The sequence below is a fragment of the Phaethon lepturus genome, unplaced genomic scaffold (assembly GCF_000687285.1).
Source record: "Phaethon lepturus isolate BGI_N335 unplaced genomic scaffold, ASM68728v1 scaffold4900, whole genome shotgun sequence".
Taxonomy (NCBI): domain Eukaryota; kingdom Metazoa; phylum Chordata; class Aves; order Phaethontiformes; family Phaethontidae; genus Phaethon; species Phaethon lepturus.
In genome coordinates this window covers 6,311-30,493 of record NW_010509695.1, presented here as the reverse complement: position 1 = coordinate 30,493, position 24,183 = coordinate 6,311, and the positions used below count along the sequence as shown (strand labels likewise).

The window sequence follows — 24,183 nt, the reverse complement described above, 5'->3', positions numbered from 1 at the left end:
CTAGGTATTCTTTGAGAGTAATTCTGTGTGAATCATAGCTATGTGTGTGGGAATATAAGCATAAGGAAACAGGAGCTGGGGATTTTTCCCCCTCCCCTTTTTAAACTCACAAATTTCAACTGTCTACAGGACCCTCCTTTTGTCCTAGATGCATCTTTAGGTGTAATCAACAGAGTGGAGAAAATTGGAGGTGCTTCCAGTCGTGGTGAGAATTCATACGGGCTGGAGATTGTATGCAAGGTAAACTTTTATCTGTGTTTTACAATAGGGGAAGGGGAATATATATTTTAAAAGGTTTTCTCTGTAGTACTGTAGGATGTTTTGCAAAACATTTTGGTCAGTATGACTACACACATTTCAAAAAACACCTGATTTTAAAAGTAATTTTCAAGATTCTCCAGCTCCACTCATTCAAGATGCAATCCAAACCTTTATTCAGGCTTTGTGCTAGGTAATGTCTTTTCTTCATAGTGGAAGCCTGGGCTGCATCCCACTAATGCAGTTCTCAGGCTTGCCCCACCAGGCTATCCCAGGAAGACCCCAGTCATTGTGGAGTACAGGATGCGTTTCACTCACTTGCGTTTCAAGGGCAAGAAAGGGGCATGTTTCCCCCTAAATTGTTACGTTACATCCACCTGCTTTCTGGTGAGAGACTGGCAAGTAGCCTTCAGTCCTCCTCAAGGCTGTTCTTTCATTTATTTCAAGGCAGTACACATTTCACATGTGCCTCTTAAGAGCCCTTGGAATCATTGGAAATGCAAGCTTCAATAAAAATTAACAATTCACTTTGTCATGGCTACTTACTATAGACCTACGAAGTAGATAAAGCCACCATTTCCAGTCCTAAATCCATACCTCTGCTGTTCACCAGGGCATGGCCCCCCTGCTTCCCACAGCGGCCATGTGGGAGAGCCTCATTCTGAACCTTGTAGGTCTTGGACTGCTTAGAGCTCTTGTCAGAGCCCCCTCAAGGCTGAAAGGATGCCACGTTCTGGGCAAGGGCAGATGGAGGAATGAAAATGAGTCCCAAACTGCTCCGGTCACTGCTGTGACTTTGAGGCACCAGGAAGCTAGGCAGGCTCTCAGGCCGTGGGCGTGCTGAGTCAAGTGCAGTTCTTATGGTCTATATCAAATCATCCAGCTGCTCCCTCGTCCTACTGCAGTCATGATCCTCCCTGGCTAACGTAGGGGTGCTCATGCTGGCAAGTTGATTTGTTCCCCGTTTTGGGAACAAATTGCCTAGTCCTCAGCCGTCTTGCCATATGCAAATTTGCACACATGGTTAGGTTTGGCATGAACTGCATTGTTCCCCTGTGTGGGAAACCCAGGCACAAACTATATGATAGGTATCTTGGCCCTATACAGCATATATATATGCCAGCCTGCTTGGCCCAGGACATGCAGAGCAGTTTAGTGCGATAACAGAGTAGTACAGATACAGCTTATGCATCCTGAAACGTTCTCTGTCCAAGACCAATTACCAAATCTCAGTCTTGTGGGACAGCTAAGTCTTAAGCTGTTTATCTCATTCTCTGACTTGCTGTGCCATCTTCATATGCTTGAACTTGATAGCTCATTTCCTGCTTGGTGGCTTTTAAACTGTTTACTACAAGTGCTTGGGTTGTAGGCTTAGCTGGAAAATTTTGGCATCATAGAGGTGCTTTATTTATTTTCTGAATTTGATTTTGTAGATGAGTATGGAAGGGAGGTCTTGGGTTACCACTCTTTGCGGAAACTGTGCTGCTGTGCAAAGTGGAGGAGTTTTCAGTTTGAAGACATCCTCCTGAGTGCTCTGAGAGATGGAAGCTTTACAGGGAGATGGCAATGAGCTGCTTGGTCTTGGGCTCCCTGTGTGCAGTACCTCACTTTGTGAGGCAGTCCCTTCCACTGTCTTGGGGCACAGCTCAGCCTGAGAGCCCAGTAAGAGCTAGAAGGTCTGTCTCACAAAGTCCTGCCAACCAGCAATAGCTTGTCCCTGAGCAAGGCTCTCCCCTAGACTTTAAGCAGGTAGAGAGCTTTGTGCTGCGATCAGGTGCACCGATGCACTCCCTCTGCTCCTCTGCAGTTGTGGCAGGCTTTGTTGGAGGCTGCAGCCGACCACTGAACCAAGTGCAGAGTTGCAATACAACAGTGTTCCAAGTACGATATTTAATCAGTACTAGAAGGAGTATCATGATGTGACCCTGTTTTGAATGCTGGCTTTTGGATTTTCTTTGGATTTTCAAGTGGTTCAGAAATCTGCAATTTGATTTCCCTTTTTTTTTCCCTAGGATATTCGAAACTTGCGATTTGCTCATAAGCCTGAAGGGAGAACTAGACGATCTATATTTGAGAACCTAATGAAATATGCTTTCCCAGTTTCAAATAATCTGGTAAGTATTTTCTTTTCAGTTTTTACCAAAAGACATAGAGTGGCAGTAAGTTGTTTTGTTCAGTGCCTTCTACTTGGAACAATGTTCACATGGGATGCGTTTTGTTTAAGGAGGAGAAATGCTGGTTAAGTCTGTTTTAGAATTAATTCTATCAGACTTTAGATGGTATAGAAAACAGGAAAAGTCTATTACTGTGGGGCTGGATTCCTTCTTGCATGGAGGATGACTTACTGGTACATCGTTGTAACAGAGGGGAAATACTCAAAGCACAGTGACATCTATCAGAGGTATACATGTAATGGTGACTGCACTGCCCCAAATCTGGAATGCAGTTCATCTGCTCTGTGGTGTTATGACACTGCAATTGTTGCTTCAAGCACTGGTTGAAAGGATCTCGTTCTTAAAATGTAAAAGCATTCTTGTCCAAGTAGTCTTCTTTCTCTCTTTAATAATAAACTCGTTTTGTCCATGAAGTACTAGGTAACAGACAGGCAAGATTGGGGGTATAGAGGAAGGTACATTGTTGTACTAATTACCTTCTACAGCGAGCATGTTAGTCTTTTTTCACAAAGCCCTAAAAGAAAAGTAGTGTAGTGGGAAAAAAGAAGAACCAGTCGTGAGTTACTATTTGAGATATCAAACATCCTGGAAACGGGCTCTGAGTGCGCTCTTAATGGTAATTTTTCTTTCTTTCAGCCACTTTTTGCATTTGAGTACAAAGAGGTTTTCCCAGAAAATGGATGGAAGGTGTATGACCCCACTTGGGAGTACAGAAGACAGGTAGGTACTGTGCCATGTCCTTCCTCATCCTCGCTACTCTTCGGAAGTGAGGCTCTGTGCAGCAATATAATTACAGGTCACATGGAACGGAGAATGATCCCGCTGACAAATGTCATGCAGGCTGGGTTAGGACATTATTCTCCACATTGCAGTGATGGATGACAGCAGTACAGCTTTACAGATAGTAGCATCCACTAGATGGCGATTACTCAGACTGCAGAGAGCTGACTTCAGGCTTTGGCAGAAAAAACTATTGCTTTGACTTAGTCATCAGCCACTGCTGGCAGTTAGGAAGAGAGGATGCATTTTGTGGGTACAGACATCCCATTGTTGAGTTTCACACCTCAGCTCTTGCTTGTATCAGTTTTAATCAGTTTTTAGGTCATCTAATCCAACCCCCCTGCAATGAGCAGGGACATCTTCCACTAAATCAGGTTGCTCAGAGCCCCATCCAACCTGACCTGGAATGGTTCCAGGGATGGGGCATCTACCACCTCTCTGGGCAACCTGGGTCAGCGGTTCACCACCCTCATTGTCAAAAATTTCTTCCTTAGGTCTAGTCGAAATCTGCCCTCTTTTAGTTTAAAACCGTTACCCCTTGTCCTATTGCAACAGGCCCTGCTAAACAGTCTGTCCCCATCTTTCCTACAGGCCCCCTTTAAGTACTGGAAGGCTGCAATAAGGTCTCGCCAGAGCCTTCTCTTCTCCAGGCTTAACAACCCCAGCTCTCAGCCTGGCCTCACAGCAGAGCTGTTCCATCCCTCAGATCATTTTTGTGGCCTCCTCTGGACCCACTCCAACAGGTCCGTGTCTTTCCTGTGCTGAGGGCTCCAGAGCTGGATGCAGCACTGCAGGGGGGGGTCTCTCCAGGGTGCAGTAGCGGGGCAGAATCCCCTCCCTCGACCTGCTGGCCACGCTGCTTTGGATGCAGCCCAGGAGACGGTTGGCCTTCTGGGCTGTGAGTGCACATTGCTGGCTCATGTCCAGCTTTTCATCCACCAGGACTGCCAAGTCCTTCTGGGCAGGGCTGCTCTCCATCCCTTCGTCCCCCAGCCTGTAGTGTTGCCCCAACTCAGGTGCAGGACCCTGCCCTTGGCCATGTTGAACCTCATGAGGTTCACATGGGCCCATTCCTTGAGCAATGATCATGAAGTAGTAGGCTGTCAGTTAGGAATACTGCAATAAAAAACGAGTAGTCCTTGAGTGGAGAATTCTGGTTTTTATGATGAAATCACTCTTGTCATAAAGTTCTCAAGTTAAGGAAACAGCACAGTTTGGTGACAGTTTTGCCCTGGACACAGTAAACCTTTGTCTCATCCAGATCTGACAGGATAAAAAGTTTTCCTTGTAAAATTAAGAAATTTACAGCCATGTAATTTAAAGATTTATTTGGGTCTTTCCCATAAAGCAAACAAAAACAAGCTGTTTGTGTTAGCCTAGTTGTTCATCTGATTCCTGACATCCAAAACCTAATGAAAGGATTCATCTCCCTAGCTTTAGAAGACTAAAGCTGGGCATGCCTTCTAAATTGGTTATCTAGGCCTGTCGTTAACAGATGGGAAGAGAGAGCCTCACTGTTGGGGGTGATTTGTTTCCTCCTAAAATAGCTGCCTAAGATAGATCGCTGGCTTCTAGGCTGCTAATTGAAAGTGAGATGTATCTTACCGCTGCTGTCTTCATTGCAAAAGAGCGTATGTTTTGCAATGAGATACCACAGTCTAAAATCTTATTGGAGACAAACTCCAATCATTTGTAATCAACAACACACATTGTATCTAAGGTCGACTTTGACTAATAAGACCAGATGATGCATCAATTATTGTTTTGTTTTGAATTTACCTCTTTCTTGGTAGTTATTTTAAGGAAAGATCTATTTATAAAGAAGGATCTGCAGCCCAAGCTGTATGGGAAAGATGCCTCTTTACAGGCCTAAGAACTTTAAAGTAAAGACTAAATACCTGTGCTATCGAAATAATCTCCATTGAAAAGCACCGTGTTCACTTAGCCAAGCTTCCGTTAAAAACAGAAGAAATAAAAAAGACATTTTTATAATACCTGGAAAGAAGGAAGGGTGACTCTTGAGAATTTCAAGGTGAATTATGCCAACTTCTTAATCCTGGCATGTCTGTTTTTAGAATACAGGCTTTTCTATCCATATTAGTTTTTATATTGTGATTGGCTGTACCTTAAATTTGGCAGGAGCTTGGTCACATAGTGAAAGGAGACATGTATTTACATGCATGTGATTTGCAGCTCTTCATGACCTTTCTGTAAAGAAAATGGGACTCCAGGCCATGGTGTCTGTCTTTCTGGTCACATGAGATAGCACTGCTGTGTGTAAAGCGTGTCGCGATTGAGACATTGCTGCAGCATGTCTTCTGTTATGACCTGCTTTTGTACCATTTTTGAGTAATCGGGAAAACAGCCTGACTGATTTTATGTCAAGAAACCAAAGTCAAGTCCATATGCTGAAGCCCCCGGTCTTTTGCTTACATTGGTAACTGCAGAAATGAATCCAAACCAGGATTTTTTGCAGCCATGGCCTATCTGAATTTTACCCCTGGTGGACCACAGTCATTCCCATTCCAGATCACGCAATCCATCTGTCCCAGTAGCTTATCTCCAAAAGTGACCAACACCAGCTGCTGAAGAAGAGCCAAACTGTACCGCAGTAGATGATTATGTTGTTTATGTTGTGATCTGGCCAGGAGGAGGATTTCATCTGTGATCCCTTTCGTTAGAGTTGATTTAGGTCCTGCAGCATGAAACTTTACGTTCTCTCCAAAACTTTTAGGTATTTCAGTCTGTTTATTTAATTTCAGGATTTATAACTATGGATGTTCAATTTATCTGTGTGAATATCAGAGCCTTTTTTCTTAATCCAACCAGGTTCTGTTAAAGCAATAACAAATACTACAGTAAATCAGCATTATGTCCTGAAATGGCAACAGAGATTCGTTAACAGTGAAACAAAACTGGCATCATCAAATCAGATAATGGGATTACCTGTCTCTGACTGTATGAATCATGATCAGAAATAGAAAAGCAGGACATATGCACTGTCTGCAGGACCTTTTGGAATTGGTTTAAAAACTATTAGAGAAGAGCTGGCTTAGGGCATAAGCAGCCCAGCAGCACGGCCAGGTGTTAACTTGGTGTATCTTAGGCCAGGTCAGTCGTTGCCCTGTGGGAGCAGGGACACAGAGAGAGGGGAGCGGAGCAAAAGTAGAAGCCAACTGCCAGCCATCCAGAAAAGACTTTTCGAGTAGGATTCATGGTAGGATCTATGTCTACACTGGTAGACATGGTGAGTTTGCGTGTGGTATGATTTATTTATTTATTTATCTTCATATTAATGTAAGTGTGTTGATATGATAGAGGTTGTAGCAATTAGGAAAGATATTCAGTAAACCCCTGACTTCTCTGTTAGCGTTCTTGGGAAAGATGGAAATATGTAACTTATTAAAAATCTGTGATTGTGTAAAACTATGGGGAGTAATAAACAACCTGTAGAGAACAAAAGGAACTCAGAGAGGTTTGGGATTTAGTCAGTAAATGGAATCACATGTGGCAAATGAAATTTAAAACTGAAATTACTCCCTGATTTTTATTGCACGCGGGCTGGCAGAGTATAAAACAGAATTGCAAAGTGAATAAGACTCAGTTGAAACCAAAAGGCCTTGAGATGCCTTTGGAGTAACTCAAAGCTTTCATTTTCCTTAACAAGGTGGGGAGCATTTGGAAAACATTACAAGGAGTTGTGAAGCTGGAAATGTGTGATGTTTCCCTACAGAAGTCATGCTCATCCAATCTTATGCTCTGGTTGTATGTACCAGCAAGCCACAGTATAAGGCTGTGGTTGCTGCTTTCACAGAAAACATACAGAAATTAATAATTCAGAAGAGGAGCTGACAAGTTTTGAGGATAAATGAGGTGCCCAGCATTAGTATACAAGCAGAGTGGGAAAGGTAGAGCATGAGAACAGCATCCTGCAGAGGATTGTAGGGTGTAATTTAGGGGAATAAAATGAGAATTGAACTGTTAAATGTCCCATGGTTTAAGTGAGGTCCTGCTTGTGCTAGGTATGTCGCTACTGCAAAACAGATCACAGCTCTCTTGTGCTAAGTGGACACATCCTGGGCTGAGTACACAGCAGAGGGACCAGCTGGGCTCTGGCAGCTGTATCCTATGTCAGTGTAGGGATGCGCCTGAGCTAATGCGCTCGGCCTCTTTGTATCTCATGGCTTAAACCAAGTCTGAGAGAGGCACTGCTGGTGTGTCACTCAGGACTCTCCCTGCCTTGCCTGCAGCAGCTAAGGGTGTACCTGCATGGCTGAGCTTAGAATTGGTCTACTGGATCCTGTAGAAAGATGTGACTGTGTGTAATTCTAGCAAAGAAATTCTTTTTTTTCAGTCCTCAGGTGCTTAAGCTTAAACATGTGCTTTGCAAGGTGGAGGTTTCAGTGCCATGCTGGTGTGTCTTCAACAGGTTTTCCCTGCAAACGAAGAAACTCCATCTTCTACAATGCGCGTAGGCCAAGTGATAACTGAGCACAGGTCATTAAAGTAAGGCATGAATGACTGTCCAGAGGGAAACCAAGTCTGAGTTTGTGTGTGGAGATGACACAAAGGCTGTGTCTCTATATAGGGTTAGATGATACAGTCGTAACGAGTGTTCCCAAGCACTGGGGCACCTTCACAGCATTTCCAGGCATAGCTTCAGTCCAGACTGATACCATCCTTTTTTCGAATGTGTTCGAGCACCTTTAGCCATGCATGATGACACTCTGCCAGCAGGGTGTATGTAGGTTGAAAGTGTAAAGCAGTTGTTTACTGGCTAACACACAAAAAAAGATAGCAGGGACTTAATTAGCTATTAGGCTGAGCATTAGTACTCACCACCTCAGCGAAGGCATCTGAAGAGACTTTCCTGGCCAGGCAAGCACTAGTGAAAGGAGAAGGATCTGCACCTCCCTTAGTTGGGTTGTTGTTGCCATCTTCCACCAGTAATGTCAACACCAGCACACAGATGAGCCGGGTGTTGGTCCTCACCAAATGACTGCCTACTAGACTCGCAGTTTTTCCTTTTGGATTTTGTACCATTTTGTGATGTTGTTTTCCCTCTTGAAACCTTGAGCTACCAGCAGTCTCCATCTCAACGATCCTCTTCCTCTGTCTGCAGTTTTACATTTCTTGCCTTTCTATAGGTGTTCCCACAGCTCTTTTGCGTGACTTTGCCCCATCCTTGGCGGTCTGAGCTGCGGCTGTGCTGGGCCACATCACAGCTGGGACATGAAGAGGCAGTCGGAGTAGAGAAGAGGGAGGGCTGCAAGGCCAGCTCCCCTGCTGCCAAACCTGGGCACAGTTCAGAGGCTGACACAAGCCAAGGATCACCAGTAGGCTGTTTGGACAAACTGCCCCTGTTTTGAGGATAAACAAGTTAATAGTAAAGATGTGAGGTGCGCTGTGCCTGCTGGTCTCAGTGAGAACAGTTCCTCACTTTGCCCTCCGGCAGCAACCGGACACGTGAGTTCCCTGAAATCAGGGTCTACTAGTGGTGTTAGTTTACCTGGAGGAGACAGACCTGGTGCACCAGTCAGGGCAGCATGCTCTGGTCGCTAACGTGGACACATGGCTGCCACGTTCCCCAACAGCTTCTGGACCACCACACCGGCTGTTAGTGAGGCAGGTTCCTCCTGCAGGTGCACAGGCTGGTGGCTCCCAGAGCTGGTCCTGAGCCTGCGGGGGCTTCTTGAGTTACATCTGTAACAGTTTGGGTTGGTATGATAGTAGGCTTTTGGGTGCTTACAACTTTCCAGGAAGCAGTGAAATGCATCTTATATAAGGAAATACCAATGTGTTTTATATCATGTTTAGTTTTTTCTATTGATTCCAGATGGAGAAAGTGCAAATCTGAAGGAGCATGAATAAATACACAAGCTACACTGCGTTATGGCAAACGTCCTGGGAAGATGCAAATTTAGCTCCTCTTCTAGCCTGCGTGGCTTATTTATGCTTACTTAGAGAAAGTCACAATCAGAATCCAAAGCCCTCTTTGGGTGGTGCTGTGATTCAAGGCTTCTGTGCCAGGGGAAAGCAGACATTCCTTGTGATGCAAAGGAAATCTGAACGCTGACACACAGCATCTTTTCTTTCTTTGAGGGATTGGCATGGATTTTCCTGGTCTGGGCTATTGCAAAGGAAAGATATCTTTCAAATTTGTTGGGGTGGCAGCTGAAAGACTTAGAGCTTTGGAGGTATCGGTTCTGGATTGAGCAGCTTCTGCTGAAGCCATTCTGCCCAGCACTGTGAAGAGGGTGCTTTATAGTGCCAGTGGCTGCTTGATCTCAGTGAGCCCTGGTAGAGCTGCAGGGTAGAAAAAAATGGAGCTTTTCTTCCATGTAACTGCTTGTCAGCTTCCATTTTCCTTGCCAAGAGTGTGCCAACAGCATAGTTTTAATTCAGATTTGGGGAGGTGAAATCTCCAAGCGTTGCTGAGGGATCCATTGCAGTGCAGTCATGTACTTAACAGGAACAGGACTGAGAACAATGTAGTCATTTGCCATTAGTTCACTTCCAGATAGTAACCAGTTTGATCACAGCTGATGGACAGCTAAGAGCAACAACAATCTTGCTATTCCCTGTTTGACAGCAGAGCTGGTGAACCCAGGAGATTCCATCCTTGCTGTGTACCGCAGGTAGACCTCTGAGCATGTGTTACCCATCAGTAAGCTTGGACCGTGCATACACATTGTTTGATGCCCGCTTCTGCCACTTCTTTGGCTTCAGGCAGTGCCAAAACTAGCTTTCCTTTAGGGTTTTAGGGTACTGGTGATCCTGGCAGCTCTGCTGATTTATTGTAGTAACATTTTCTTCCCAGGGAGGGCTCCAGGACCAGGGGTGGTTCACAAACAGGTTGTGACCAGTATTAAGCAGAAGGTCTGTCCTCTTCTCAGATTTCTAACCATGACCTGTTTTGACAGCGTGACTCACCGCTCTGATGGGGAACCAGCTGCAGTTTGTGTGGGTCAACCATAATTACCACAGCTCGTCTGACTTGTGTTAGATTTGTCATTCATTTCCTGTGGGAGCCACGACAGTGGTAATCAGTGTCCCACCACTCTCCTTAAAATGAAGTACTGTTTGTTAGAACAGAAGCACGTATTGTTTTAAGAGCTGATGTTCCTCTAAAACAGATTCTGCGCTTAACAGTCTGGCCGTGTTCACTGTAGTAGGTCTGTCCTCCCCACAGAGATGCTTTGTGTCAGTGCTTACCCCTGCTGCAGCATGTTTCTGTTTAAATCTTTCCTTGCAGGCACACAGTAGCAACCACACCGTTTTGATCTGTTAACTCCCAGCATCAGCCAAAGTAAGTCTGCAGTTGTCAGGATCATCCCCATCGTGCTTCGGGTGTTACCTGGAGGTTATCATCTGGGAAGCTGTGGAGTTGCTTCCCCATCAGGGCACGCCGAGCTCGGTGATGTGCGTGTGTAGATTCCATGCTCTTCCAGCCCAAGTCAGACTAGTACAACCAGAGAGCTTAGTCTGAGAGGAACATGGGAGTTAGTTACACATCGCTGTCCAGATCACATACACTCACGCAGCGAGAGACATACAATTACCAGATTTCTGATGTTTTTAGGGGATTGCACAGCTGTACCACAAACACTGAACAAGGCCTGAAACACATTGATTTTTTGGGGGTGTTTTACTGCCTGTTCTCCCTTCTGTCTTCCCCCTTCATCCTGTCTGGTAACTCCACTTTCTATCCCAGTTTCCACCCACTACGTTTGAGCTAAGTACTGAGAGAGAAGTGAGGACTGTCGGTCACCCACTCTGTCCCACTCCTGGCTCTCCTGTAAGCACCATGATGAGACCAGGAGGTATGTTAAAGATGCTTTCAGGGGGTCACTTGTGTTGCCACATCTGTAGCCTCCATAGTTCCTTTGCCACAGGTGAGCCTGCCTGAAATCTTCTAGTTTTCTTGTTCTTCAGTGACCTCAGCAAAACATCTACCTCTCTGGGAACAGGCGTGAAATGCAAGTTACCAAGATAAGGCTGTCCCAGGCTCCAGCCCTAAATGTCCTTCATTAACAAAAGTTGCCTTGAATTTCAGGTCTGGGGATTTGACTGTGCTGAGGTCTCAGAGCAACTCATTTGCTAACCTGCTGTTGTTTCCTTCTTAGGGGATTCCCAATGAAAGCTGGAGGTTGACCAAGATTAATGAGCGCTATGAGCTGTGTGATACATATCCTGCCATTCTAGCTGTGCCCGTAAACATTCCTGATGAAGAATTAAAGAGAGTAGCATCTTTCAGATCGAGAGGGCGCATACCAGTGAGTGTAACAAAAGAATCCATTTTGATGTGGTGGTGTTACATACCTTTGGGCCATAAATAATACCAAGATTGGGCTGAGTGGATTCCAGGGACCAAATAAATGGTCAATGGATAATAAAAGTGACAGAAACATATTTGAGTAGTTAGAAAGCAACATTATCTGCTGGAACTACCGTTGTGAAAGAGATGTAGACTAAACCAAAACGAGAAGATAAGATAATTTAGCACAACCCAGACCGAATCTCAGTTCAGTTCCTGGGAAACAGAAAGCAGCCCTATTTGGTTGTTTACGATTGTCTGGCCTACTATGACTTTCAGGATAGAAAAGTCAGTGATACTCTTGATGAAAATGCTTATTAAATGAAATGAAGACAAAACATATTGTTATGATGATTATTTCAGCAGTAAATGAAAAATGTACCTTTTTACTTCTGAAGCATAAAAATTTAAATTTGTTCCCAAAGTGCTTAATTTTTACATGGTGTAACGTAGGGTAAGACATAGCCCAGTGATTGCAGAGCGAGAAAATATCTTTGTGACTCACACAAGAGTGAGAAAACAATCTGCATCATAGTTAAAAGTCAGACTTAAACCTATTCGGTCACCTCTTGTTTGTTCAAACTTTGGGAATGCCACCAGAATGAATAAGGACAGAAAAGTTACTTCTTTCATTCAATCACAATTTAATAGAATTTAATTGGGACCAGCTAAGAAATACATGACAGTATCCCAGAGCAAGCCGTTACAGGTAAAACACTTCACTGGTTTAATGAATCCCATTTTTCCTTCGTTTTTTTCTCATTTGTTTCTGCAGGTTTTGTCATGGATTCACCCGGAAAGTCAAGCAACAATCACTCGCTGTAGCCAGCCAATGGTGGGAGTGAGTGGAAAACGAAGCAAGGAAGATGAAAAGTACCTTCAAGCCATCATGGATTCTAATGCTCAGTCCCATAAAATCTTCATATTTGATGCAAGGCCTAGTGTGAATGCTGTAGCCAATAAGGTCAGGTGCTTTCTCCTCTGTCTAAAGCTGGGAATGTCACAATTTGGAGCACATTTCCCACCAGCATTTCCAATTATTCCTGAGGATCACAAAGGGTTTTCCACTGTGAAGGGAATGATATACAATGATCTGATTCTCTAGACAGACTTTTACACCCGCACTGGTACCTGTAAGATGTCAGTGTGACTACTAAAGGTCCATTTGAATTAATCTACGATGCGAAACGAGATTAGAAGGGGAAAAAAAGAAGTCAAGGTAGTACTGAGGTCGAACGCTAGCAACCTGGATCTTTTGCACCACCATTTTTAACTTCACATGGTTGAAAGACTGCTTCCTCTAACAGCATCAGATCTCTGTCCCTGTTAACCCTGATGGGTGTAGGCGCTACTCAGCACTTCTGAAAATCAGGCATCATGGTCTGTAATTTCAAAATACAAGCTGGGAGTCTTTAATGTCTAGGAATGTTGCCATGTTCTTCCTGCTCTTAGGTCTCATGCCATCACTCTAAGCCCTGTTTCAATGGTAGAACTGCTTTGTTGCACTAAATCTGTTTTTTTTTCAATTTTTTTTTTTCAAATCTGTCTTTCCCACTACTTAGAAAAGGCAATTAGTGTGTGGGATAGACTCCTCTATAATAGTATGGTAACTTTGTAAATGACAGAATAGTGAATCTAATGAGCTAGTAGCTTGAATGGGGATAAATGATAATTACAGAGAAAAAGAAGACTTGTAATATGATATTCTTTGGTAAGAATTATAGCATTCCTTACTATTGCAGGAAAGAGACACAAAGTGTGTGTGTTTGTTACCAATTGTAAGAGAAATCCAATGTTTTCTGCCTGCTTTAGGTAGCACAATCACTGTGGTATTTTGTCAGCTGATATTTTCTTAGGACAAACAATTGGGATAAAATACAAAATATGTTTTTGCTTAATGATTTTTATGTGGATTTTGTTCTTCAGGCTAAAGGAGGGGGCTATGAGAGTGAGGATGCCTATCAGAATGCAGAATTAGTGTTCCTGGACATTCACAATATTCATGTTATGAGAGAGTCGCTGAGGAAACTGAAAGAAATTGTGTATCCCAATATTGAGGAGACTCACTGGCTGTCTAATTTAGAGTCAACTCACTGGCTAGAGCATATCAAGGTATGCATGTCTGCATCCACTGGATGTGGCTAAGTAACCACAAGTCCGTACCAGTCTGTTCACTGGGAAATGTAGCCAGAGCTAACTCCAGTGCTGGATTTTCAATTCATGAGAAATGCAAAGACTTACAATTTGTTTTCAATTTAAAAACAACTAAAACCCCAGTTTCTTGGAATGGGGAATTTTGAGGAGATGGGAAAAGGGACAAGAGAGAAGGTTGAAATACTGCAAGATGGTGTTTTGGAGGTATAAAGAGTGTTCCTTGGTAATGTGTAACTGTAAAAACCTTGGTTAGAGCACAGGAGTCCCAGAGTTTCCAAGCTCTCAACTCGGGGATCCTCAGCATCCTGGTGTTACTGCCTGGTCCAGACCAGCGGATGTTGGGAGTTCATGCCCAGTCAGTCTTTCAGAAATCCAAGCAGAATCAGAATGAATGGAGAAAAATTCTTCAGCTTCTACAGATGTTGGTTTTCAAATTAAGCTCGCTCTTTCCTAAAAATGTCCAGCTTGCATTGTCTGCCTGCTAATGCAGGAGGGGGCAGTTGCAAGTTGATGGCCATTTTATGTTCGTGTTCAGACACAGAATGCTCCTGTGTTTAAATCCCAGTCTGTCCAAGGACCGAGCTTAATGCAGAGGCTCTTCTAGAGTTGTGCCTACACTACAGTTTAGATGTGTTGTCATCTTGCTGGAACAAGAAATGTGTTCATGAATTTGCTGTCCTAGTTATGAAGTAGTTGGAACTGATTTACCATTCTCCTTGAGGCAGACAGAGCCCTTGGTTTGTCCTGTGTTGTCACTAGCCATTTTTCATTTGCAGTTTATGTTCCAAGAGATTTTGTAACTTTTTTTTTTTTTTCCTTGTCCCAGCTCATTCTCGCTGGAGCCCTTCGGATTGCTGACAAGGTGGAATCGGGGAAGACGTCCGTGGTTGTACACTGCAGTGATGGCTGGGACCGGACAGCCCAGCTCACCTCTCTCTCTCTGCTCATGTTAGATGGCTACTACCGAACTATCAGGGGCTTTGAAGTGCTAGTGGAGAAAGAGTGGCTGAGCTTCGGCCACAGATTTCAGCTGGTGAGTCACTAGCCCTTGGAAGGCACCAAACAGAAAGTTATTGTCCACCTTGAAGGATTTCAAAGGAGTTTAGCCTTTCCTGTGAGAAGTCTCCCAGCTGAACTCGCAGAATAAAGGTGAATGCTACTGGTATTGTTTTCTGCCTACAATTCCAGTTATCTCTTAACCTCTTTGGAGACAGACGTGGTTAGATATGTGGAACAGGTGGTATTAAATCTCTCAGGTGCCTGACTGATACGTTGTGCTCCCATGCTCAGGCTTAAACTAACAGTGTGCTTTGGGTTCAGGATAGTCACTTCTGCTGGGAGTTGGCAGAGACCACTGGGGTATTTTTTGTCTTTCTTTCCAGTTCAGCCCGTATTCTGAGACTGCTTGGACACCATCCTCTAACAAATGCCTTGGTGTTGAAGAGGCTGGGGAATTTGGTTACGGCCTTGACCTCACATTTTCTTGAGGCACATTTATTTTTGGGGAGCCTTTTAATCATCAGCAGTTTGAGACTGGACCAAGAGTAGCTCGTGGTTGTGTCCCTAGAGTCAGCAGAGAGGCAGCTTGTGGTCCTGTGACAGAGGAGTTTGTTACGGTTTGCAGTGATGGGAACTCAGGAAGCCTTTCCGTAGTATCCTGTCAGTCTTTGTTCTTATTGGGCTTTGCTTGTAGCTGTTTTCTTGTGGTCATTGAATTTTGGCAAGGGCTAGAACAAGGTCTGTTTACAGCACATGTGATGGTGGGTTGCGTAGCCAAATGCTCTGAGGAAGGTGAGGAAACTGAGGCACTAAGCAACGGTGGTTCTGCTGCCACAGAACTGTTATCTGGTGTTTGAACTATGAGTATTTCAGCTTCCCTGTCTATACAGGGAAGATAATGATATTGATCTCCTTTGGTGAGGAAAAATTTGAACAGAATTACAGAATAGGTGGGGATCTCAGTTATATATTCTTGTTCTGTCTTTGTACGGTACTTAGGGCTCCTGGGTAATTACTAGTATAGTAACGTACTATACTAGTTATAAGGAATCAGGCCTCATGTCTTGTCCAAGGCCACACAGCACGGTCAGGGTTGGAGGCCTACTTCTGGGGATACTTTCATCACCGCCTCTCTTGAGGTGGCAGGAGATGGGCTGGGTTAGTGTTTGTACAGCGCTTGGAAGCTGCGAGGTGTTGTGTGATGGTTATCGCCACATGCCGTGCCTGTAGGTAGTGTTTAGATCTAGCACACTGTACTACTGAAGTAGCCAGGACGACAGCTGCAACCAAAGCAAAAAGCATTCTCATTTTTTTTTCCTTCTGAAATGTAGCTATTAACTGAAATCAGTGCCAGCATAGCATCTGGAGCCTCTACTCAAACAACTCTTGTTTTAATTTAGCATGAAAATATCCCCATAAAGAAATTTCACTTCAAAGACAAAGGGAGTAGCTGTCCTTTACTCCTTTACCCGCTGATATGGACGAAGCAAAATCAGGACTTGTCTGAACTGTCTTAAAGCTGTTTGTAAAGGCTTGGGTGACTGAGAGGAGACCCCAGCAGTTTCCCCATGAAGCCCTCTGTGACTGATGTTCTTTGTCTTGCTCTGTTTCAGAGAGTTGGCCATGGAGATAAGAATCACGCAGACGCGGATCGCTCTCCTGTCTTCCTCCAGTTCATTGACTGTGTCTGGCAAATGACAAGACAGGTAAGTTGCTGGGTGGCACACGTGTCCACAAAACCACTGTACCAAGATGTGGCACAGTGTCTGGCCACAGGAGATATTTCCAAGCTGACCTGCACAGGCTCTCCTTCCTGGGCGTCTACTCTTTTCTTGACTCTGACAACAAATTTCTTGGGAGTCTGTTTAGCAAAGAGCCTGAATGCACAAGTGCACAGGAAGGCCACAATGTCGGCTTCCATCAGATTAGCTAGTTAGTGGGTGCTGCTTACGTACATGCTGCTGTAATAAATGTGGGCTTGCGAAGAAGCAGCTTGCCTCACCCTGAAATAGGGGACAGCTGCCTCACATTTCTCATGGACAGGAACAGACACCCCAGCCATCCTGACTAGCCCGCTGTGCCTTCAGAAACATAAGTGACTTGAGCTGCTGATCAAAGTCTCTAGCGTGATGGGTGCATACAGATCCCTACTGCCTCTGCTCAAGCTGATGCCATAACCAAACCTGCAGGGAAGACAAGCATTTCCTCCGTTTTAACTTCTGAAGGCAAATATGCTGCTCCTGATTCATACTTCATGTACAGAGGCAGGAGCTTTGGTCCTCACTTCAGACCAGGCATGGCGGAGGCATAGTTCAGGAGAGATAGAAACCCTATGGCTGGGGGGGTATTTTCCCACAGGTGTGTAGGACCTGGAATGTTTTTCATGTCTGCTGTGATTTTTGTGCTGCATTTTAAGCAAATGTTAGCCATGGTCAGGCAGTTCTTTGAAAAAATTAGGCTCTTCATGGACTAAAAAGTGAAGTGGGAAAGGATGCCACTATATAGGAAGCTGACCGTATCCAAGCAGAGAAAGAGGGAGGCTTTACCATCTTCAAAAGTCACTTCACCGTGCTATTCTTTGATTGCTCCTAGAAGTTGGCATCCTGACCTGCAGCTGGTGAGGTCAGGATGTTGCAGCCGGGGCAACTGGGAAGAGAAGGGTGGTTTGTGAGGGAGGAAGGCCTCTCGCTCTCCTCTTCATCGCCCCAGCATGTCTTTGCAGTTCACTGCACGTATTCTCACTGACCCTTTGTGGAACTTCATCTCTCCCTGTCTTGGGTCTGATTGTTGCTGTGTGAGACGTCAACAGCAAACACAGCCCCTGCCCATACACCTGTTCCTCCCGCTGACCTGTGTTGCCTGATGCCTACCTGCTGTTCCCTCGGGGAAGCGCTGTGTTACACACACAGGCTTTTTCCATTTGGCCCTGGGAAATTTCCATTTCTTTTTATGCCTTATTTCACATGTGCTTCAGCCTTTTGTTGACAGTCTCGTTGCATGGTCTTGTCATTGGGGTGGGCATAGCAAAGCAAGCTTCCACTTGAAGCAGCACTGAGTGTGTATAAACACAGCGGTCAAACCCTTCAGACCTCTGGCTTTTGCTCAAAATTCCTCTCTGCACATGTAAAACAGCTTTCCAAGAGAGAAACTCTTGTTTCTGGAAGGAGCAAATATGGTCAGGGAACAGGGACAAATCCTGTTTTAAAAATCAAGAAGAGAGGCCAACTCCTTACCAAGACCACAAAGTGGGCGAAGGTTTATTTGTGATTCCTGTTCTAAAATCCCAGCCTAATTTTCTGATTCTGTCTGAAGTTTCCTACAGCATTCGAGTTCAATGAGTACTTTCTGATAACCATCCTGGATCACCTGTACAGCTGTTTGTTTGGGACATTCCTGTGCAGCAGTGAGCAGCAGAGAGTGAAGGAGGTAAGACAGCTGCTTTCTAAGGTGAAGGCAAGGTCCTGCGATTGCTTTAGCTTAGCAGCTATTGCGAGAGAAGTTGTTTCCGCACTCAAGAGATAGTGGTAGATGCAGGTCTGGGTAATGCCAAGCCCTCTTCGTAACAGCTGGGACACAAGGTATTTTCCTTATTGTGCAAACTGCTGTCTGTGGAGGCTTTACATTTCAGAGCAATACCATTTCCCTCTGGGCAGTCGCACTGCTATCAGCATGGCTTTCAGCTACTCACTGGTGGCTGAATAGCTCCTGGTGTCTCCTGAGTAGTTGGAAATGCATTTTTTCTTTGAACTCCAGTTTAATGTAACCTCCTCTGTGGAAACTGGTATCTTTTTGCCTTCTCTTTTCCTTGCAGTGGTCTCGTTAGGTTGATTTTAACTACTAAGCGTGTATTGTTGTTCTGCACACGTAGGTTACAGCAAGTAACTGGTCTCAGTGGGTGCTCTTGCTGTGTGTGCATTTTTCCGGAGAGGACAGAGCTGCTAGTATTAGGAAGGGTATGCCTGTAGGTCCTTCCACCAGCCAGCTCTGCCCCACTACCTGGTCAAGCTTTGTTTGCCAAGGGAGGAGCATATAGATGTGTGCATTCAGACCTAGTCTGGAGTCAGAAGGAAAAGAAGTGACACTCGTTCTGCCTCACCTACCTAAAGACAAAGCATTCTGTCACCAGCAGCCTAACATCACAGAGGTACATTCAGGACAGTTCTGTGTGGACCTGATGATATTTGATAGCACATCAGTTAAAAATAGTAATAAAAAAAATTACTGTAATACAGAAGTGATAGCATTGTACTGTAGTGAAATTGGGGTCCCTGTCTCTCTAGAGTCCACAGCGATTGAATAATTCCCAGAGAAGAAAACCTGCATGCTGTTTGCATGTGTTTTTTTTTTTCCTGAGGCCTCAAGCCTAGCAAAGTACTTAATCTAGAAAGCACTTCAACACTGGTTTCACTGGGACTATTCACAGGCCTAATTATCCCACTAGATCAGGGCCTAAGTCAAATGTGGTTGGGTTTTTGTTTTTTTTTTTCAATTAAATACTCTGGCAGGTCCTCCAGGAGCACTTTAAAGAGGTGAAGTTTAACCAAAGCATTGCACATTCACCTGCCAGCATCCCCTTGCTGTGCCGATGGCGATTCCTGGTCTGTGCTGGCAGCTGGGTGGGTAAGAGGGGGTGTTCCCTGCCAGGGTGTGTGTGTGCCTGCCTGCATCCGCGTGCTTCGATTACAATAACTGCATCAGAAGAATGGGCTTTTGTTTTTTTAAGCCACAAAAAGGCAACCAGCTCTGTATTAATGGCAGGCATAAGTATATACAGTTATAAATGCTCTGTAGATAAATGCTGGGACTCTTATGGGAAATAAAGCCTCCTCCACCCCCTTCCCTTACAGAGCCTTCCAAAAAAGACCGTGTCGCTTTGGTCTTACATCAACAGCCAGCTGGAAGACTTCACTAACCCCTTGTACGTGAGCTACTCCAACCACGTCCTGTATCCCGTGGCCAGCATGCGCCACCTCGAGCTGTGGGTCGGCTATTACATCCGCTGGAACCCCAGGATGAAACCGCAGGTACAGCTCTTCCAAGGGTCCTGCTTTTATTTCCCTCCCTGCTAGTCCTAACACTGTCATTTTGGAGCTCGAGACCGTTGAATCACAAGCAGCAATGTACAAACTTATGCTGCCACTGCTTAAATCTAAAAACAAAAGCCTAAATTCAAATGCAGGTAAATGAAAGAGCACTCAGCTGGAGGTCACTGTCTTGTGAAATCTGCAGGAGCTGAAGATACACAGCAGTTTGGAAAATTTCTCTCTTAGAATACAGGGAAAATAATCTGAATTATCTCTTCTTTACCAAAGAGCCCAAAAACCTAAGACTTCTTTGGATGTGGGATTCAAGACCTGAGCTGTGGGGCTGTATTTAGATTACCAGCCCTAGGAACCTGCTGCTGGCTGCAGCTGCGCAAGGCACCGGGCTCTGACTGCAGCCCTCGTTATGCTCTTGACTGCTGACAGCAGGGCAGCTGGTGCGCCCAGGGCAAGCAGGCTGAACATGGCCCTAAATGCTGATATCACTCTTTAATAGGAAGGGACAAAAATTCCTGGATTGCGTCAATGTCCAACTGCAGTTAACAGAGCTGTGCAAATCCAGGGCAGTAGATACAGGAACCCAACAAACGCTGTCCAGTACTACCTGTTTAACAGTCAGAACCGTGTAAAAATATTTAGACAAATCTGTATTGGTAGCTTTTTTTTTCCCCCAAAGCCCTGAAATTATGTCTAGACTGAGATGCCAAGGCCAGCATCCCCCAGAAATGTCAAGAGTTGTGTAATTGTCATCTTCCAAAATACACACAGTTTTGTTTCCCACCATTGCACTATGCACGTTGGATAAAAAAAAGAATCTCAAAGCCAGAGCAACTGTTCACCCCTGAGCTGGAGACAGTGCTATAACCCGTGTAGCACCCCTCCTTCCCTCACAGCTGGGTGCCAGGTCAGCGGCAACGTTTTGTGGTTCAGGCTTCCACTTCCACGCTCGCCTCCTAGCACTCAGCTACACGCTTTCTTGCAGGAACCTGTCCACAATCGCTACAAGGAGCTGCTTGCCAAGCGGGCTGAGCTGCAGAAGAAAGTGGAGGAGCTGCAGAGAGAAATCACCAACCGTTCCACCTCATCCTCGGAGAGAGCTGGCTCTCCCGCACAGTGCGTCGCTCCTGTACAGACAGTTGTGTAATAGGGACTTTTTTTGCCAAGTACCTTCCCAGGACCATGGGGGCAGCTTTTCTAAAACCCTCTGGATTTCCAGCGTGGTGTCTGGGAGATGCCAACCTATTTATTTATTTCTTTCCAGGGTAATTTATTAGTACTGTAGCACTAGAGGAAGCTTGGGCAAAACCAACCAACCAACCAAGGGCCCCTATGCAATTAACCTTCTCAGTGGCTAGACAATAATACAAGCTAATTGCACTTGCCACGTAAAAGAAATCTAGAGCTCTTTCTTTGTTCACTTATGTGCTGGAAATCACTTGGCTTTAAAGAGGGACTGTGCACTAGAGTGCAGTACTCTGGAGGAAAAACATCTACTCGGAAGTTTGAAAAAATCTCCCCTTTTACTGAAAGGAAGTATCAAGTCTGACTTTGTTTTGGAACCTAGAACACAGGTGTGAAGTGATGAAACCCTGCACTATTAATGTCTGCATAGCAGCGTTAATGAATGTTTGCCAAAATACTTAGAGACAAGCAGCGATAGCATCTGAAACATACCACCGTTCTCGCTTTTCACTTTGATCTAGATCATAGGAAGCCATGTAAATGATGCCTTATTTAAAGAAAGGGCAGCTTCTATCAATAAAACACGGTGGTAGAGGAGCAACCTACATGACGACTTTAGGATAAGGTTTACTTCCATCTCTGCAATGTTAGAGTCTTGTTACGGTTTACATCGGGTGTGCCAGGATGCAACTTAAGCACCTTTATTTCTGCGGGGGGAAGCAGAGCATGGCTCCCCTGGGCTTTCTGCAGCTCCTCTGTCCTCCAGTGCCTCATACTCATCAGGGGAAAGGTAGTAGAATGCCATGGGGCATGTGTGAACTGCTGGGATCAGTCATTTCATTTTGCTTGGGTAAGCATCTTCAGTGATTTTAATGCTTCTGTGCAGGATCATAGTGGCGTACTTGAGGTATTTCAGTTTTCTGTTAACTAATGGAAGCAACTGTGTATCAACCAAAGAAGCCTTTCTGCCTGCATTGCAACTGCTACTCAAGGTTATTCTGGTAGACTAAACAGCTTAGCCAGTTTCTGAGCCCTATATTTAGGTCTTTTTCCTCATAGGATACTTCTAAGAATTAGCATCACCTGCCTAAACTTAAGTTCAAATTAAATTTGATAGAAAATTTTACTGTGGAAGTGGAGATAAAAAACACACTTGGTGAAACCATGACTGCCCCATTGCTCTTCCAAACAGATAAGTATGGGGTTGTAGAAGATGGGGCTTACAGCAAAGGAAGTTATGTATGTGCAAGGATCTTTGCGCCAGGCTGCTTCTCACCTCCCCACTAAGGAAGAGGGGCACTGCTTGGTCTGAGTTCCTGTGCTGCTCTTTTATGACAGGATCCCATACTGTGGTTGCCTGCTTAATACACCCATCAGCATGCTGCTTCACTCAGCCTCTTCCCCAATAGAGAAGTATTTTCTGAGAGAGTACAAGAGTGAGTGGACCAATTTACACACAAGAAATTGCCTTTCAAAAGCCACATTCCTTCCAAAGCAGTAACGCTAATTTCTGCCTGCTCTACTGCAATCAAGTGTCTCAGTACTTACAGAGAAATCCACAGCCACCTTCTGACAGAGTGAGTAACAGGCTGTATTGCCTCACTGCATTTGTTATAGGGTGGCTCAAGATGTTCTGGTTCAATAGCGCAAAGAATCCACACAAAATACCTTCCGAAGGACTTGGATTTGCTTTAAGGCTGAAGGGCAGATCTGCTCTTACGTACAATCACTAGATAAGATGGTTCATCGCATTACTCTGTATTAGCAAACTGACTATGTGTGTATATTTTGTTTCTTGATGAAGGCTGTTTGGTTTCCTTAACACTAATAAAAATTGATAAATGGGTAAAGCTCCTGTGCACTTATTTTCAACTATGTGGTTCTCCAAAGGACATGTAGGACATGCAAACATTAATACAATAGCATCTCTCATTCTTCAGCAGATGGTCTTGCAAGATGCTAATGTTCAAACATTGAAATTTAGAATGACAGGAAAACAAAATTCATCTTTGGACAAGTTTCTCTTATCCTGTACAGACCAGTATTAATACAGATACAGTGCTTAGCTGCTCAATATTACAAAAATACTTTCACAATTAAAAAAAATCAAGCAATTTCTGCACTTTATAGTGCGTTAGCACAGTTAAATTCTGTGTTAAAGGAAGATTCACATTTTTCTATGTAACTGATGTTAAGTCCAAATTCACTGGGATGATTTGGGATCAACTCAATGACTGCTCCTTGCTGCTCTCACCCATAGTAGGCATAATTCCAACTGCGGCACCTCATTCACTCTATGCAGCGCATATGGAACCTAAGGTACTGCTAAGCCCTCATCAGTAAGGAGCTGCATGAGGACAGCCTGAGGTAATGCTGAGTTAACCCACCTTTGAGCAAGCTGATCCCCAGAGGTCCTTCCCAAGCAAAATTACTGAGTGCAGTTTCAGCTGCTGATACTCTAGAACCTCTGGAATGAACTGCTATCCAAGTGGCTACTCGAGCTACCTGGAGCCCATGTCACTAACATAAATGGAGTTAAGGGGGATGGCTCCAGGCCTGGGTAACAGCTTCTGACTTCTCCCTTACAACTAAAACCTTCAGTGCCTTGGAAGCAAGTAGGGTGGATCACCTACAGATAATTAAAACTCAAGTCCCTTCTACCTGTGTTGACCCTACAGAGTTCCCTGCCTGTTCAGCTACAGGCATGGGTGGACAACTCTGACTCTCACCTTAACTGCAGCTTGCTAGCAGCTGGTATTCATCACCTTGAACAGGGAGACATCGCATCACCCCAAAAAGCACGCTGGATGGGGCACAATGCTACAGGAAACACTGAGTTAATTTAGAGGAAGCGCAGCTTTCCCACAATTCATTCAACAGGCAAGCTGCCTTTATTATTTTTCAACTGTATAAACAGGTAATCTGGGTCTTCTATACATTCCATTAATAGGAAATTCTTTACATTATTAACATAATAAATAACACTTACTCAGCTGTGCAAGTCAGAGTGCAAAATGAATTGCTCTACTACCAAAGTAGATAGCTCATCAAAGCACATAATTCAAGTTAAAAGCAAGATGCCAGGACTGAATGGCATGATTGAGGCACTTGCAGTTTAAAACACTTGTGGTTCATCTCACTCCTTTACCGCCCAAAGCTGTGAACTAGGAGATGGAATATTATCCCCTATCCTATAGCCTTTTCATAAGAAGTAGGATTTCTGTAGAAAAATTTCACTCTTCAGACTTGAAAAGAATTCAATCAGTCATTAAGCAAA

General features: G+C 44.5%; 1 protein-coding gene across 1 annotated transcript in view; it reads left to right on the top strand.

Moving 5' to 3' along the window:
- MTMR2 (myotubularin related protein 2) overlaps positions 1-21,244 on the top strand; it is a 44,059-nt gene extending 22,815 nt beyond the window's left edge. Inside the window, exons 5-15 of the mRNA XM_010281896.1 lie at positions 130-240; positions 2,271-2,372; positions 3,069-3,152; positions 11,339-11,488; positions 12,305-12,493; positions 13,456-13,641; positions 14,510-14,716; positions 16,296-16,388; positions 17,995-18,108; positions 19,530-19,706; positions 20,707-21,244. Of these exons, the coding sequence (XP_010280198.1) occupies positions 130-240; positions 2,271-2,372; positions 3,069-3,152; positions 11,339-11,488; positions 12,305-12,493; positions 13,456-13,641; positions 14,510-14,716; positions 16,296-16,388; positions 17,995-18,108; positions 19,530-19,706; positions 20,707-20,868 (1,575 nt within the window). The 3' untranslated portion in view covers positions 20,869-21,244. The remainder of the gene's footprint in view (positions 1-129; positions 241-2,270; positions 2,373-3,068; positions 3,153-11,338; positions 11,489-12,304; positions 12,494-13,455; positions 13,642-14,509; positions 14,717-16,295; positions 16,389-17,994; positions 18,109-19,529; positions 19,707-20,706) is intronic.
- The last annotated feature ends 2,939 nt before the right edge of the window (positions 21,245-24,183 follow it).